Source organism: Sarcophilus harrisii, chromosome 2 (assembly GCF_902635505.1).
Source record: "Sarcophilus harrisii chromosome 2, mSarHar1.11, whole genome shotgun sequence".
NCBI lineage: Eukaryota > Metazoa > Chordata > Mammalia > Dasyuromorphia > Dasyuridae > Sarcophilus > Sarcophilus harrisii.
The window spans coordinates 235,198,498-235,217,606 of record NC_045427.1 but is presented as its reverse complement, the minus strand read 5'-3'; the positions used below and the strand labels follow the sequence as shown (position 1 = coordinate 235,217,606).

The window sequence follows — 19,109 nt, the reverse complement described above, 5'->3', positions numbered from 1 at the left end:
AGCATTTTTTTTCCTTTCAGTGTCTTATAATTTCAAAGAAAACTCTTCTACTATGCCTATAATTAAGAGAGAAAAGGCTATATAAAAACTTTATATTTTTTAAGATATTTATTTATTTTTTATTTTTTTTAACGTATTGCTAAAACAATTTTTTAATCTGTTCTTTTAATCTTTTCCCAGGTTGTGGCAATTTTGCAGAAATTCTATTCAAACAATGCAAGTGCATTGGGATTAAATTTTATCAATGAACTCATAATAAGATTTCGACATTGTCCCAAGTGGGTTGGAAGACAAGCATTTGCATTCATTTGTCAGGTTAGCATTCATTTTTTGATCCACTATGTACTAGTATTACATGTTGGCAACTTTTTCAGAGTGAGAGAGAATCATAGTTATGATTATTAGAGTTATAAAGAACACTTTAGTAATAATCTAGTTTAGCACACTACTATCCCCTCTTCTTTTATTACAAATTGAGGCTTACTAAATTGGGCTAGGAATTATGGAATTATGACTGTTACTATTTAATGCATTTCTTTATTGAATTTAGCATACACCTTTATTTGATTTGAACTCAGAGTCCCAAATTAAAGCCTTTACCTTTCAATTTGAAGAAGTTAGTGATTGTGTTTATCAGGAAATTTTGATGATAATATTTAGATCTAACAGAGATATACTTAATTTCAGAAGAACTTCTGTTGCCCAAGGAATTACATATTCTTACCATGTAAATGTGGATTGTCAACTTACAAAACTTTATCTGACACTTTTTATGGTAAAAATTCATTTGAAAGGGAAAAGAGAAAATAGCTTACATTAACAATTTACCTTTTAGTTTTTTTTTTTTTTCTTCATAATCAGTTGAAAAGCAAAAAAGTCAGCGTAACTGGGTACCTGCCATGGTACTAGATCACTTTTATTTATAGTGATCAACTATATAGAATAAATTTGGATGAGTTAGTAGTTGAGCATTATGATGAGTTAGTAGTTGAGCATTATAATTCCCCATAGTATTATTTATTTTTTTAAGTAAGAAAGACAGTCTGGAAAGAATCTTGGCATTGGAATTGGATTCTCATTCCAGTTCTACAGCTCATTAATATTTGACCTTGGAAAATTGCCTCTCTTACCTTTGGTATTCTCATTTGTAAAAAATATACAGCATGTATGCTGGAGTTTCAAAAGAGTATTATGACGATTGAATGAAAATGTAAGGTAGCGTTGCTATTATTATATATTATGCATACTAGTTTATTTTGGTGCATATTTATGAATATCAATGTAAATAGTAAAATAATTCTAGAAAATGATTGAGTTTTTATTTAAAATTTTTTCCTCAATATTTTTCCAAATACATGTAAAGATAGTTTTCCTTTTTTTTCTTTCTTTTTTTTTTTTTTATTATAATAACTTTTTATTGACAGAACCTATGCCTGGGTAATTTTTTACAACATTATCCCTTGCAGTCACTTCTGTTCCGATTTTTCCCCTCTCTCCCTCCACCTCCTCCCTTAGATGGCAAGCAGTCTTATATATGTTAAATATGTCGCAGTATATCCTAGATACAACATATGTGTGCAGAACCGAGCAGTTCTCTTGTTGCACATGGAGAATTGGATTCAGAAGGTAGAAATAACCCACGAAGAAAAACAAAAATGCAAACAGTTTACATTCATTTCCCCATGTTCTTTCTTTGGGTATAGCTGCTTCTGTCCATCATTGATCAATTGAAACTGAGTTAGGTTTCTTTGTCAAAGAAATCCACTTCCATCATACAGTATCGTTGTTGAAATATATATGATCTCCTGGTTCTGCTCATTTCTTTTTTTTTTCTTTTTTTTTTTTATTTAATAGCCTTTTATTTACAGGTTATATGTATGAGTAACTTTACAGCATTAACAATTGCCAAACCTCTTGTTCCAACTTTTCACCTCTTACCCCCCACCCCCTCCCCCAGATGGCAGGATGACCAGTAGATGTTAAATATATTAAAATATAAATTAGATACACAATAAGTATATATGACCAAACTGTTATTTTGCTGTACAAAAATAATCAGACTCTGAAATATTGTACAATTAGCTTGTGAAGGAAATCCAAAATGCAGGTGGGCATAAATATAGGGATTGGGAATTCAATGTAATGGTTTTTAGTCATCTTCCAGAGTTCTTTCTCTGGGCATAGCTCGTTCAGTTCATTACTGCTCCATTGGAAATGATTTGGTTGATCTCATTGCTGAGGATGGCCAGGTCCATCAGAACTGGTCATCATATAGTATTGTTGTTGAAGTATATAATGATCTCCTGGTCCTGCTCATTTCACTCAGCATCAGTTCATGTAAGTTTCTCCAGGCCTTTCTGAAATCATCCTGTTGGTCATTTCTTACAGAACAATAATATTCCATAATATTCATATACCACAATTTATTCAGCCATTCTCCAACTGATGGGCATCCACTCAGTTTCCAGTTTCTGGCCACTACAAAGAGGGCTGCCACAAACATTCATGCACTTACAGGTCCCTTTCCCTTCTTTATGATCTCTTTGGGATATAAGCCCAGTAGTAACACTGCTGGATCAAAGGGTATGCACAGTTTGATAACTTTTTGAGCATAGTTTCAAATTGCTCTCCAGAATGGTTGGATTCGTTCACAACTCCACCAACCAATGCATCAATGTCCCAGTTTTCCCGCATCCCCTCCAACAATCATCATTATTTTTTCCTGTCATCTTAGCCAATCTGACAGGTGTGTAGTGGTATCTTAGAGTTGTCTTAATTTGCATTTCTCTGATTAATAATGAGTTGGAGCATCTTTTCATATGACTAGAAATAGTTTCAATTTCTTCATCTGAGAATTGTCTGTTCATATCCTTTGACCATTTTTCAATTGGAGAATGGCTTGATTTTTTATAAATTAAGAGTTAATTCTCTATATATTTTGGAAATGAGGCCTTTATCTGGTTCTGCTCATTTCACTTAGCATCAGTTCATGTAAGTCTCTCCAAGCCTCTCTCTATTCATCCTGCTGGTCATTTCTTACAGAACAATAATATTCCATAACATTCATATACCACAATTTACCCAGCCATTCTCCAATTGATGGGCATCCATTCATTTTCCAGTTTCTAGCCACTACAAACCGGGCTGCCACAAACATTTTGGCACATACAGGTCCCTTTCCCTTCTTTAGTATCTCCTTGGGGTATAATCCCAGTAGTAGCACTGCTGGGTCAAAGGGTATGCACAGTTTGATAACTTTTGGGGCATAATTCCAGATTGCCCTCCAGAATGGTTGGATTCATTCACAACTCCTCCAACAATGTCCCAGTTTTCCCACAGCCCCTCCAACATTCATCATTATTTTTTCCTGTCATCTTAGCCAATCTGACAGGTGTGTAGTGGTATCTCAGAGTTGTCTTAATTTGAAAGATAGTTTTCAACATTCAGTTTTGTAATGTCTCTCCTTTCTGTCACTTCTCTCCCCTCTCCCCCAAAGACAGCACACAATCTGATATAGATTAAATATGTGCTGTTCTTTTCAGCATATTTTCATATTTGTCATGTTGACCAAGAAAAATCAGAAATGGTTTTGAAGTTTTAAATGAAAACACTTTGACAGACATATTCAGAGAATTCCTGATTTGCAAAAGAATTTTTCATAAAAAAATTGTGGATTGAAAATATAAACTTGTATTAATGGTATAGATTTCTTATGTGTATAATTTTTTTTTCATAGGCAGTAGTAAGAGAGGAGTGTATACCTGTAGACCAGTTTGTGGAACACCTACTTCCCAGTCTTTTAAGTCTTGCTTCTGATCCTGTGCCAAATGTAAGGGTTTTGCTAGCCAAGGCTCTGAGACAAACACTACTGGAAAAAGGTATGTTAAATTCTGGGGGGGAAAATTATTCACTTAAAATTTCTTACAGAGGCATTTTGGTATGGTGTAGAGATTGTAGGATGAGAATATATCTGTGTGAATTTGGGCAAATCATTTATCTTTCTGAACTTGAGTTTCCAATTTGCACTATCCATCTTAAAGGTTCTTAAGAATTTTAAATGACATAATAAAAGGGACCCATAAAGCATTATATGATTATAGGTTAATGCCATTGCATTCTCTGTGATTCATTGTTTTGTTGCCATTCGGGCATCTCATTTTATTGTATGACTTTTTTTAAATCAAAGAGAATATTTCATTTCTTTAACAGAAGCACATGTCTATATTAATGGTTATCAAAAATAACAAATAAGGTTCAGTTCTGTGGCTGGGGAATCATTACTCCCATTGATTTTTAAATTTTAAATTTAAAGTGAGGAATAGGAAAGTTATCTTGAACTCATTTCCACAATCCACATAGTATTCAGTGAAAATATATATGCATATTTTTTTGCAGGATCTCCATCTTAGTCCATTCTCGCAGTTCAGGATCCATTTCTTGGCTCAATCCCACTATAATTGAAATTGGAGCTCTATTCTCCATTTCTGGTTTGGGCTAGTTTGATTGTTTCTTAGGCAACCTAGAGAGACTGCCCCTCTGCAGACAGGCGATCAGTAGACTGATATTGTACTTAGTGTGGACCTGATTGACTTTCCCACTTTAACTCAGAACTCTTAATTAAACTCAGTTGTTTTACCAGTCTCACACAGGGATTATAGGTATATATTACCACATATGGCTAAAACTGCTTTTGTAATAAACAGAATCCAACAGATTTATTAGTCTTTGCCATAACTTAGACTAGGGTATTTAAGATTGGGGGTAGAGGGATAATGAAAGAGGGATTAAGGGATATTAAGAAGGACATGTTTCCTCTTTTCTTGGTGCCAGATTTCTTTTAGAAAGTTCTGACCTAGGAAACCAATTAGAATTTGAGAAAAGTTATTAAGAGAACTCATGGAATTAGTGGACCTCCAATTCTTGGTTTTTCAAAGAAAAAGTTTTCTTTTGTTCTGAGTTGCAATTTCAAAGAATATATCCTACATCAAACATGATATATGGCTAACTTGATAAAAACTACCGCTTTCTTTTTTTTCTAGCTTATTTTAGAAATGCTGGTAACCCTCATCTTGAAGTTGTTGAAGAGACTGTCTTAGCCTTGCAATCAGACAGAGACCAGGATGTTTCTTTTTTTGCTACCCTAGAGCCAAAACGAAATATTATGGACACAGCTGCTCTAGAAAAACAGAATTAATTTGCTTTAAATCTGAATTATGATTTTACAGCCTTCACATACAGTTTATGGTAACAGTGAAGAAGGGAAACTGTTTTGTATCTTCCTGAAGAGAAAAGATTTCTTATATTCTTAACATTCACTAAATGAAAACTGTCATCTGCAGCAACATATATTTCATATTGGATGGTTACTTATTTCAGTTACGCTGTGCCTGCTATGCTTTTGCCCTCCCCTTAAAAGCTTGATTTTTGTTTAACTTTCTATGAAAATGAGCCAATACTGTGTAGATCCTTTTAGTTTGATACATAACCAGAATCTTCATGCCATCAGATTGCCTGATAGTAATTTTATACCATATTATTTAAAATTATTTTTCATAATAAAGTAGTTTACTACCAGCTTTAAAGCCTGAAGTTTAGTAAACTTGTATATTTTGATGCACTGATGCCCCTTTTTAATATAGTTTATGGTGTTGCATTTTATTTTACCTGAAATATTGTACATATGTGAATAATTCTTGGCCAGAAGAAGATATGTCAACCTCATATCACTAAAACTTTATATAAATACATCATTTTCATTTATATTCTACTTTGTTGTTGCAAATTAGGTCAATTTGTGTTTGCTTTTGAATATACATATTTTCTTAAATGTACTAAAGAGAATATATGACAACTTTTTATATTGTAGTTTTTATTCTTATAAACTGTTATTTGAACTTTCTTAAGCACTTAATTATTTGTCACTCTTGCTGCTAGAACTTATATTCAAAATGTACATTTTGGCTATTACTAGAAATATAAAACTATATATAAAATCAGTAGTTCATTGGTTATACTAACACATTTATGAATGTGAAAACAAAATTTCTTATTGAAATGTACGGGTAGTAACTGCTCACAGTTTTTCAAATTTTACAGAAGTAGGAAACTTTTTAGGTACCTAACACATCAGGATACCTATTACATGTATAGTGATCATTGCAGTGGAAAGGGGGCAGGGAGGAGAAGCAACATTAATAGGTACATCTTTATCCAAAGTTCAAGCATATATGTGCAGTTTAGAGAGAAAACTGATGTATTTGGACCAGTTTTCATTAGATGATTATCCTGCTTTTTATGGTCTATTTACTACAAAAGCCGAAATTTAAATACATGTATGCCCATGTAACTTTTTGTTTCTTTTTCTGTTTGAAAAATGAAATGTAAGCTAAAAGTAAGCATTTCAATTTCTGTTTAAAGAGTGACCTGCAGAGGGAGTATAAATTAGTGCTATATTTCCCTCATGTATTTTGATAGCTTTTTCTGAAATGACAGAATTTTTTGGCATACGTGGCTAGTTTTTCTGACTTTTTTGTGTTATTTAAAAAATAACAACAAAACCTAAAATTTATTGGGGAGATTAGATACTATTTTGGGTTAGATAGGAAATAAAGTACTTGGATTAAAATGTCAAACACATTATTGACTTTTAATTTGTGGTGGGACACTTTGCCAACTTTTGTCAAGTACAGGGTTAGTACATTAAGGTACACTTTTTAAAAAATATGAGCTTTCAAACATCCAATAGAGCTAGCTAGTATAAATAGATGGAGATAACAGTTTTGCAATATAACAAACAATTTTGATTACTTTATTACCTGGAAATTAAGATTGTTACATTAAGTGAATTGTTAGCCTAGCAGCAAGTAAGATTTGTTCAACTGGAATTTTGTATTTTGTGTAGGATTTAATTTTATATAAAAGTCTACCAGATTATATTTTAGTGTTTAGAATTTTTCATAGTAGACCTCATATTACATGCTTCTAGAACTTCTAAGTAAAGACAATGTTTTGGTAGATAATTTAAGCTCCAAAATTCCAGTTGTACATTAAAATTTTTTCCGTGACTTAACATGAATGCCTCTCCAATGCAAATTTTTTTTTTATGACTGAAGTTTCTGCAAAAAGTATTTTTTGTAGTTTTAATATCTTTTCTAATGCTAATATTTGAGTGTTTTTAAATAACTCAGATTTTCTAAATTGTTCTCCCTTTACTTTCCATTTTATTTTTTTCTATCATTAAATTTTAGCACTGATTATACTTTTTTTTTTTAAAAAAAAGTGTACATAGATACATATTTTGAGTGTTTGTAACTGATCATCACTTATAAGCTTCCTGCTTCTAGTACTAGTCTCTTCTTCAATGACTCACTAAAAACATAAAAATTCTCACGGTTGAATGTGTTGTTAAATTAATAGGCCATTTTCTAACTTTTCCAAAACGGAAATTTTCCATTGTTAAATATGGTTTTCTTAAGCACCTTTTCAACTCCAAAAATTCACTACCATTTAAAACTTGATGGGTTTTGATATAGCTTTCTAAATTTATGTAAATGGATATCTGCATGCATTAGAAAGGGGGGAATATAGAACTTTCTAACATCAGGCAATGTGCAGATCTGCTGAAGTGGCTCATCTTTCTAAGATGTCATTTTTTTTTTTCCTTCATCCTGGAAATAATAATTTTTAAGCATGACTAAGGCAGCTCTTTTAGACAAGGTATATTATGATGATTTTAAACTGTATTTACATGTAATTCCTCAAGATGGTTTACTTTGAATTATGCAAAAAAAAAATGTACTTTAAATACACATGCAGCAAAGGTACATTTTTGTAACAGCAGCAAGAATTTAATTTAAATTTTACTAGCTAAGGGACATGAAATTAACATTAGTGGTGCAATATTGTTTGGATACTGTAGAAAATTATCAGGCACTTGTAATCCAAAGCATGTTAGTTATGTTGCTGAGAATTCAAACTCACTGTTATCTATGTTATATAAATAATATACACATAGCATCTAACAGGATATTGCCCTAGTGACAGAAAACAGTGTTTTAGAGCCCAAATAAGTGGGGACACTCTGGAAGTGCCACTGATTGTCAAAATATAGAATCTATGTAACTTTGTATTTATCTCAATAAACCTCATGATTGTTTTCTGAAATGTTTTTTTTTTTTTTTTTTTTTAATATTTTAACAAGGTAATGGGGGAAGATATCAGTAGATTTGTTGGGGCTTCTTCAGGTTCCAGATTCAGTTAACATTGAGGGACTCACATTCTGACCTGAAGATAGCCCATTGCTTTTAAGATATGAAAGTTGCATTAGGCATTTGAATGAAGTCCCTTTCTAATCCATATTTTGTGCATAGAATTTTAAAATAATATAAAATTGATTTATTTTAGACACGTTTCTAATTACTTTTGCATTTACAATCTACCTTTAAAGTATCAAACTTATTTTGTACTTAGAAATCAATCAACAAGCCTTTTAAAAGACTTGATTTGTGTCAGGCATTATGGATTTGAAAAAAAAACAATGAAAGTCCCTGCCTTCAAGGACTTTACATTCTATAGAGGGGAGAATATATATACATATGAATATATATTTTAAAATATGTGTACTCCATGGCTCAGTCCTCCCCTCACTCCAAGGGATTATTGACTCAGGCCTAATTCCATCTTGTGGAACTTATTCCAACCAAAGCAGTCAGACTTTCTTTGCCTCATTGATGTTCCTCCCTTGGTCAGGGAAATCTCCAAAACAAAACTTAGGTATAAAGTTCATGCCCAGATTTCCCCTTAAAGACATGCATAAAAAAAATACAGGAAATATCAAAAGTTCAAATAGTTGAAAACTGCTATTAGCTTCTTCATATTTGCTTTAAAAGAATAAATGAAATAACTACAGAATCTCAAAATTGGAAATTACCACAGAGGTCATTTACTCCAACCCTTACATAAAGAATTCTCTCTACAATGTTGTTTTCAATTCAACATTTATTATGCATTCACTTTACATATTATGCACAAGTCACTGTTCTATTCCATAAAGGTTGCTAGGTAGGACAGTGGAGAGAACACTGGACTTGGAATCAGAAAAATTCATCTTCCTAAATTCAAATCTACATATACACATGTGCACACACAATATATTTGCATAATTGCTTATAATAAACTTTGCCTCAGTTTTCCCCATCTATGAACCTGCTGTACCAATCTCAGAGACTTGTTGCAAGAACTGAGAAATATATGCTAAGTCTTATAAAATCTTAAAATTCCTTAGAAATGGAAGTTACTATTAAGGTTATTAATAATAGATGATATTGAACCTCTTACCTATATGACAACCCTCCAAGTACTAGACTGATAAAAATTTAAAGTTGAAATAAGGATTAATTCATCACATTATCCAATTATCAGAACTCATACAAGAACTTTGATAGTTGTTAATAGACTATCTTCCAAAGATGCATATATTTAACAATTCTCATTCTGCATAATTCTTATCTGTACATTATCTTAAGGTTTTACCCAATCAATATTTTGGAAGCCTTTGTCTTTTTTTTTTTTTTTTTAACATTTGGGAAGTGGTACAGCACTTGGCCCATTTGTTCATGTGTTATTCTCAATCCAACTGTTAAACCTCATTCTTGTTATATGACCAACTCATTAACATAAGAAAATCTATCCCTTTCTCCATATCTAAATGATGTGTAAAAGAATTTTATATTTGCATTTACATAATTACATGTAAATATTTACACATTGTTTACAAATATATAACCATATTGATTATGTTTATGTACAAATATAAAATTAATGTGAATATAAAATTCAGTTCTTCCAGAAGTCTAGTCATTAGTAATATTGGACAAGGATCTCATATTTAGTGTACCAACAAACAGCAATATAGTTAAATTGTTTATTGATGGTAAAAAAATCAATTTGATTCTTAGCATTCCATGGTCCCCTTTTTCTACTATGCTATCACCATTGCTACAGAATTGGAGGCTGACACACAGGCTTTGTGAACCATTTTGAATTTAGTTTTTTCATGGATTGTCATGGATTGAAGGATTCATTTCTCTCTATCTGTCTCTCTCTTTCCCTTAAACACACACATAATACATAAATATATACCTGTACATACATATATACACATATGTTCAAATCTACTTTCAGACACTATAACTCTAGGCAAGACAACTCTGCTTCAGCCTTCTCATCTGTAAAATGAGCTAGAGAAGGAAATGGCAAACCATTGCAGTATCTTTGCCAAGAAAATCCCAAATAAAGTCGTGAAAAAATTACGAATAAATGAGATGAATGAACAACCACCACTATATATATATATATATATATATATATATATATATATATATGGAGAGAGATACAAAACGGCACTGATGTTTTTTGGGACAGCTTGTATATCAATATTGAACTCGATATATAACTTATACACACACATACACATATACCAATATGAAATATATATATGTATATCTGACATATATAGTTAGATATATACAAAGGTGTTTATAAAATATAAAAATTGAAAAGAATTATTAAAAAAAATTAGTAGGTATGTTTGTGTGTCCATTCCTTATACAAAAGCTAACTGAAACTTTCAGAGTTATACGGCAAGAGGAGGTTAACCCTCAGGAGTTCAAGAATACCAACATTGTCCATCTCTATAAAGATAAATATATCATCCCTTAACAATCACAAAGGGGTCTCTCTCTTGGTCATTGCTGGGAAAATTCTTGCCAAAATGTCCTCAATAGACTCAGACTTGGGGCAGCTAGGTCGTGCAATGGATAGAGCACCAGTTCTGAAGTCAGGAGGACCTGAGTGCAAATATGACCTCACTTAACACTGCCTGGCTGTGTGACCCTGGGCAAGTCACTTAACACCAGTTGTCTCAGGGGAAAAAAAAAGGCTGAGCCTTCACCAGGAAGATGCTCACCTATCTACCTACAGGTAACTTCAGAAAGAGCTGAGGTATGATAGATATTGTTTATTGCCTGACAAACCACAATATAGGATGAAGGGGAAACACTCATAGACTTGAAGTATTTTGTGTTTTTCTTGGTCAGTGAATCCATCTTCCTGACTCCTCTGGGTATAAGGAGCCCAGGGAGTTAGAGATAGCACAGGGACTGGCTTTGGTATCTAGTGTCTTCCCAGCTCGGTGGTCTCTGGGCTAGACATGACTTTTCTCCTAAATCCATCCCGACCTTCTAATGTGAGGATCAGCCATTGGTGCCCCTCCAAGATGGCAGTTATTTGGGTGACCTTGGCTAAGTTCTGTCTGGACCCCGGTTCCTCAGCTTTAGGAACACCTGTATCAATACTGATCTTCTCATGCTTGGGATGGATATTGGTGACCCAAGGAGCACCTGAGCGGGAAAAGCCTTATTCCAGTTAGCGGTTGATTTTATTTTGGCCATTACAACTCAGAAAATGATGACACGGTGCAAGCACTTGATTAAATGAATTCTACAAACATTGTACATGTGGAAGACATGAAAGACAAGAGCATCCCTGTCCTAGAAGGGTTTTCGGGGGTGCGTGGGTGGGAAGGTTGGGGGATTCTTTTGGATTAGTTGAATTATGTTGATGATGCTAATAGGGAGATGGAACGATGGCCCAAGAGACGGAGTCCTTGTAACTACGATGCCACGTGGTTCCGGCGCGGCTCTGGTTCCAGCCCCTCCCATCCCCCCACCCCCCAGCCTCCGTCTGGGTCCCCAGCAGACGTGTGCCCTAGTGCTCTCCTCATAAGGCCCCAAAAGGGAGCGGGATCCCGTTGCCGATAGCAACGCGGGCGGTGCCTGCTGTATTTTGCTCTGCGCAGGCGCGGTGAGTCCCAATGTAGACTGAGGCTTGAGGCCCAAGCTCGGGGTGGGAGGGGGCTTGGGGTCGGGCTCGGGCTCGGGGTCGGGGTCGGGGTCGGGGTCGGGGTCGGGGTGGGTGGTGGGTCGGGGCCGCGGCGGCTGCGGCTGCGACTGTGGCTGCCTTAAGCGCTGGGATGCTGGATCAGGGACCACTTCCCGGGACGCTGCAGTTTTCTCCAACGCTCCCGCGACGCTTCGGACTGGGGCGCTCCTGGAGACGTACACAGCATTCTTCTCAGAGCCGGTCCCCCAATTTAATCTGCAAGCCTTTCACTTTGCGCGTGCGCCTGGAGGAAACGGGAGAGATGTACCGGTTGCCCAGCTGCCACGGCGACACCACCATTCGGGAGCTGAAGGAGGAGTTGGATCTCATGGCCGGGATTCCCTTCCACTTCCAGCGCCTCTTGTACCTGGACCAAGGTGTCGCCTCGCGTGCGGCCCGCCCACGGCGGGCCCTCCTGGGTAGCCAGCCTGCATCTCCCCCGCGAGCATCCCCATCTGCCCCGCCCCAGCCTGAGACCGGGGCCGCCAGGCCCCGGCCTTGGACCGCGACCCCCAGACCCCACTATCGCCCTGACTAGTTCAGGATCTGATGCCCACTCTCATCCTGTTAGAGCCGAGACCCCAGATCCTGCTTTTTTTCCGGGGGAGGGTTGTCTAATCAGAGCTTTCCATCCTGTTCAAGTTTAGGATCCCAATTCACACGATGGCTTCCTTCACCCTGAGTGCCTCAAATAAATTTTAGGACCATGATTTTCTTCTTTGCTTGTGGCCAGGATTCTAAGAATCTGGGTACATCATCCATCTCCCCAACTCGAATTGAAACAAGAGGATTCAAGGAAGCATGGAAATTAAAAAAAAAAAAAAAAAGTCTTTTGGCTCTAAATTGGGCCAGGGGAATTTGAAGAGCTGATTTTTGCAGGGATGAGGATGTATTGGAGAGAAAGATGGATGAGTTGCAAAGTAGTTTTGCCAAATGTTTCATATATATATATATATATATATATATCCATCTATCTATCTATATCTATCTATCTATAGCTATCTATCTCTATCTATCTAATCTATTTATCTCTATCTATATCTATCTATCTATAGCTATCTATCTATATCTCTATCTATCTAATCTATCTATTTATCTATATCTATCTATCTCTCTATCTATAGCTATCTATCTCTATCTCTATCTAATCTATATATTTATATCTATCTATCTATATCTATTTATCTGTAGCTATCTATCTATCTATATCTCTATCTATCTAATCTATCTATTTATCTATATCTATCTATCTATCTCTATCTCTATCTATTTGTCTATATCTATCTCTATCTATCCATCTATCTCTATCTCTATCTATCTATATCTATCTATCTGTAGCTATCTATCTATATCTATATCTACCTATCTATCTATAGCTATCTATCTATCTATATCTCTATCTATCTAATCTATCTATTTATCTATATCTATCTATCTATCTATCTATCTCTATCTCTATTTGTCTATATCTATCTCTATCTATCTATCTCTATCCATCTATCTCTATCTCTATCTATCTCTATCTACCTATCTATCTATAGCTATCTATCTATATCTATATCTACCTATCTATCTATATCTATCTGTCTATATCTATCTATCTATCTATCTATCTATCTAGATATAGATAGATATAGATGCAGGCTTTTTTCTTTTTTAGACAATGAAATTAGATGAAAAGTTTTTAAGAAGCCCTATAGGAGAATTTTTAATTTTACATTTTAAAACCAGTGGCATCTATTTTGGTTTCAAAACTTTTTACTTTGTTACTGATATTTTCCACTAAGGTGGTCTTTTGATTCCTGTAGTGTGGAAATGATCTCAGGGGTTCAAAAACTTTGGTAGAATTCAGCTGCTAGCACTGCAGCAGCTTGGAATGTTATACTTGTGCTCTACGCATTCAAATGCTTATAAAACTCAAAAAAACCTTGGCAAGGAGGAAGCATTTACGCTTGCTTAAAATAATTCAACAAACATTCGAGTTTGGGGCATACAATGACAAAATAAAAGAATACTTCCCATTTTCTCCAGGAGTTTATATGGGGTACAGAAGAAAAGGCTCTTGGATCCTTTGAAGGATATTGATGATGCTAATATGGAGGCAAAATGGCCTTTTGATAAAAGTACTGGACTTGGAAGTCAAAAGGCCTAGCTCTGAATTTAGGTTCTACCACTTACTAATTGTAACTTTGTGATTATGGACAAGGCACTTAACCTTTCTGATTCTCAATCTCCTCAGCTGTAAAAGAAAAGGGATAACGATTGTACTACTCATCTCACAGAGTTGTTATGTGGAAAATTCTTTGTAAACTTTAAAGTGCTATATAAAATGTCTTTTTGTCTTAATATATTAATCAGAGTCAAATATCCATTTTAAAGATTTTTTAAAAATACTAATAATCGTTTGATTGTACTATTTTTCCCCCTTAGGGGAACATCAAGCAGAATATCAATCTTAATATCTTGTTTTAGAGTTTTTGTGAAGAGATAGGGTCTTTATTCAGTTTCATGATTATCCTCTGACACTATAAACAGAACCCTAATTGATGAGTGTGCTAATTCCCTGTTTAGGAACGTTAGCCCAAGTTCCTGTTAACATATACTATAAACTTTATAGGGGGTCCTCAAACTTTTTAAATAGGGGGCCAGTTCACTGTCCCTCAGACTGTTGGAGGGCCGGACTATAGTAAAAACAAAAACTTTGTTTTGTGGGCCTTTAAATAAAGAAACTTCATAGCCCTGGGTGAGGGGGATAAATGTCTTTAGCTGCTGCATCTGGCCCTTGGACCGTAGTTTGAGGATCCCTGCATAAGTTTTCATTTATAAAATATGGAACCTCATTCTTTTCATTTTGAAATTTATAACAATTGTATCAGTACTGGATTGATGTTTACTTTTTTGCTACTTATGAAAAAATAGCTTGATACTTAAAACAAGAACATGGGGACATAGTTAACTTTTAAGAGAACATTTGCATTATAGTTGAAAGCAAGAGCTCAAGTCCAAACTGTGTAATATAGAAGTGCTACTCTGACATCTGACATCCACATGTTTTTATTACATAATTACATGATCCACATGTCCATTACAAATTCAAACTCTGGCAAATGCCAACATTAGTCATATTATTATATTTGGGTTAGACTTTGTGACCATTCCATTAAGATGCAAACATTTTTGAAAAATGCAGCATTGTTATCCCTTTAGCTAATAATTGAATAATAGTTTATATTACGTGTAAAATAATGTATAGCAGTACAATATCTTTAAATAGACCCACTTTCAAAGGAGTCACTTATATAATGATTTTTATTGACTGCATCTTTCCATATATGGTATGGTTGACAATTTTTATTTTAAAAATGTCAGTTATATTTTATTAGGCTTTTGTTACTGGTATATGAACCAAATTACATTTTTAAAAACCTATAAGTACAGTAAAGCTGAATTGTATAAATCCATCAGGTGGGATTTATTTATAAAATTCAAATTTTTATATCAAATATCTCCTTAGTTGCTTAGTCTGGTAAATTTATGTCTAATATCTTATTTTTTTGTGGGGGAATTTTTCTGTAGGAATTTTGATGGATGATTCCACATTAGGGTACCATGATGTTGTTCCTGGTGGAATTGTTTCATTGTGTATTTGGCATCAGGATGGATGGGAAGAACTTGTTTTGGCTGCTGTGGAAGGGGACGCTAGTAAGGTGTTTTCAAGCTTCTTTAAATGAATGTTATTCTTTATGAAGCAAATATAAATTTTAGAGAAGTATATTTTGAAGTTTTTTTCTTAAACATTTATATAAATTAAGTACAGAAGAATGTCTTCCTTGTTTACTAAATGCTATGTAATATTTTTGTTCTAATTCTTGATTTGACCTGTTTTCCCTTGAGCACCCAACAAGTTTTCTTCACTTTCTCAAAACATATCAGTGTTTCCTAAATATTTACATAGTATTATGCAAATTAAAATAGGTGGCACAGTGGATAAAGCACTGGGCCTGAGAAAAGAAAAATCTGAGTTAAAATCCAGGCTCAGACACTAACTCTGTGACCTTAGACAAGCCACTTAACATCATTTGCTTAAGTTTCCTCAAAATGAGGATACTATCACCTAATTCTTGTAGTTGTTGCAAGGATCCACATGACATAATATTTGTAAAGCACTGGTTAATATTTGTAAAGCACCTTATACATAGTAGATGCTATTTAAATGCCAGTGATTGTTATCATTTTTAGTGCCATTTATTCTTTTCAGAGTATTTTCCAAGTTTTTATTTAGGGCATCATGCCTTATTGCCATCATGTACCTTGTTTTCTAGAAACTGCTAGATAGAAGATTTAATATTCCCCCTAATAAAGTGTATCTGAACTTAATAAGTATTCTTAGTTTTTTATATAATTTACTTATTGCATGATAATTCCATTTTTTCTTGCCAGCTATCTTGTTTAGGTGTTACTGAAGACTCTTTATACAGAACTCCACATTCTTTACGTTTGAGAGCAGAAAAATATCAAGAGTGGATAGCTGACAGAGCTTTTGTGGCTCTGTATATCACAGCACATAGAGGCCATGCTGATGCTGTACGTTTTCTCCTAGAAAATGGTAATATCAATACCTCAAAAGCTTATAATTTACCTTGTTTAATTCTTAGTATATTCATAAGATTTTCAAGGAGGGGCAATAAACATTAAGTATCAATTATGTGGCAGGTACCATGTTAAGCACTTTTCCAATATTATCTCATTTGATCCTGACAAGGATCTACCTGTAAGGTAGATATTATTATGATCTCCTTTTCATACTTGAAACAAAAAATAAGATAGGTGTGACGACTGTGCTAGCACCCAGGACACCCCAGAATCAGCCGGAGTCAAGATAAGCAAAAGTCCTTAGTCTTTATTCTTGGTCTTTAGATACAGAATTGAACAGGATGGAAGCAGAATGTCCGCTACCCGCCTTCTCCCTCGTCTACGGCCAAAGAGTGACTCTGGCTAGTCTTACTACACCCCCTCCTACAATCCTCTGTATACACCAATCATTGAGCCAGCACGGATAGAGGAAAGGACCATTTTCCAAGCATATGCCTGTAGAGTATTGTCCAATCAGTAGTTATCCTCAAGTGCTCAGCAGTCCTGACCTCAGTGCATTGACTGAATAGTTTCAGCCCTCTACAGATAGGAATATTTTGGTTGTTCAATTTTATATATCCTGTTGTTCAGTTATATCTTACTCTTTTTGAAACTGTGGACTATAGCTCACCAATACAGTCCATGGGATTTTCTTGGTAAAGACAACTGGAATGGTTTGCCATTTCCTTCTCCAGTAGACTAAGGCAAATAGGATTAAGTGACTTGCCCAGGGTCACACAGGTAATAATGTTTGAAGCAGGATTTAAACTCAAATCTTCTAACTCCAGGAAGCAGTGTGCTATCCACTGAGCTATCTGGCTGCCTCCATCTTAATATTCTATCTTTCCATTAAAGCTCTACCAACTTTACACCTTTTTAACACTAATAATTTTTCTAATCTTCTGCATACCCTTTACTTTGTATGTTGGAGAGTAGCTTTTGAGACCTTGGGTGCTCCCAAGTATATATACCAACATTCATTTTAACCCTGACCCTGAAACTGCCCACCTTGGGTATAATAAGTATGTCTGATTCAGTACCTTCAACTCCAACCCAACTTCAACTTCATCATCTCAACATATTTTGATATTTTTAGCAGGGAATTTGTTTTGTTTTGTTTTGTTTTTGTATTTTTGGCACCTAGCACAACACCTGGCACAAAGTAGATATTTAACATGTGTTCACAGATTGAAATAAATTCCCTAGCATCTAGCACAATGCCCCATGCCCACATTATGTACTTAATAGGTGAAGTTAGAGCTAAAAATTTAGCTTTGCAATAAAATGTATAAGCTTTATACATAATTTTATATTTTAGTTAATTGTATTAGAGATGAAAGCCCAATGCAATATAAATCTAGACAAATGGTTTAGGCTCAGTGGTGTGACCATGCCAAGCAATCCTTAATCATTCCAGAAGTGGTGGAGTAGAATTGAAGACATAATGAAACAGAGTGTTTTCCCAAGACCATTTGCTGTATAATAGTCTTGAATTTTTGTTTTTGGTTATGTTTTCAATCATGTCCAACTTTTGTGACTCCATTAGGGAATTTTCTTGGCAAAAAAATATTGGAATAGTTTTTCATTTCCTTCTCCAGTCATTTTATAGATGAGGAAGCTGAGACAGATAAGGTTAAATGACTTGCTTGGGTTCACATAGTAAGTATATATACCCACATTTTGAATTTAGGAAGATGAATTTTCCTGACTTCAGGCCATTGTGCCATCTAGCATATTTAGCATCTAGGATGATTTTGGATGCAGAAGACCTTGCCTAGAACCTTGCCTCTCACACTTAATAATTTCTCCACCCTAGACCAATCACACTATGACTTCTTGATTTTCTCATCTCTAAAATAGAGTTAATTTTTGAACTTCCTATATTAGGGGTTTATAAAGAGAAAGTGTTTTGTAAATTTAAAGTATCATATAGATAAGTTATAATTTTTAAAAATGACTATAATGAGCATAATAGAAAAGATTCCTAGATTTGGAATAAGACTAGAGTTTCCAATCTATGAGTGATCTTTGGCAAGCCACTTCCCATCATTTCTGGCTCCAATTTTCTTATTTGTAAATTATGATTTAAAATTTGATGATCTCAAAGATACTTCCTACTTCTAAATTCTATGAACCTGTGATCAGAAGATATTCTATTTTCTATCCACTTAAACTTTGTTAACTTCCACAATATTAAACCTTTTGTACATTACTATTCTAGAATTTTTTTTTTTTTCTGAGGCAATTGGAACAAATGACTTGCCCAGGGTCACACAGCTAGGAGGTGTTAAGTGTCTGAGGCCAGATTTGAACATTTGAACTCAGGTCCTCCTGACTTCAGGGCTGGTGCTCTAACCATTACGTCACCTAGCTGTCCCAGATTTTTTACATTTTAAGATAAAATAGGCATTTTCTTAACCCACAAGACTTTGATGCATTTGAAACTTTGGTCATATCTTAAGTAGAATATTCATAATTGTTTCATAGTGAAACTGATTTAAACTCATGCAAAATGTTCTAGCTGACTTTTCTTTTTG

The 19,109-nt window shown here is 34.6% G+C and overlaps 1 protein-coding gene across 7 annotated transcripts in view; it reads left to right on the top strand.

Moving 5' to 3' along the window:
• ANKRD60 (ankyrin repeat domain 60) overlaps positions 1-19,109 on the top strand; it is an 85,404-nt gene that overhangs the window by 60,502 nt on the left and 5,793 nt on the right. For 5 of the 7 annotated variants that reach the window (XM_031951681.1, XM_031951682.1, XM_031951679.1 and 2 more), the window contains 4 exons: positions 181-315; positions 3,737-3,878; positions 15,517-15,647; positions 16,381-16,546. In XM_031951681.1, the coding sequence (XP_031807541.1) occupies positions 181-315; positions 3,737-3,878; positions 15,517-15,647; positions 16,381-16,546 (574 nt within the window). Of the gene's footprint in view, positions 1-180; positions 316-3,736; positions 3,879-5,039; positions 8,159-15,516; positions 15,648-16,380; positions 16,547-19,109 lie in introns of those variants that run through there. The other 2 variants (XM_031951684.1, XM_012539661.3) reach the window with 2 other exon arrangements.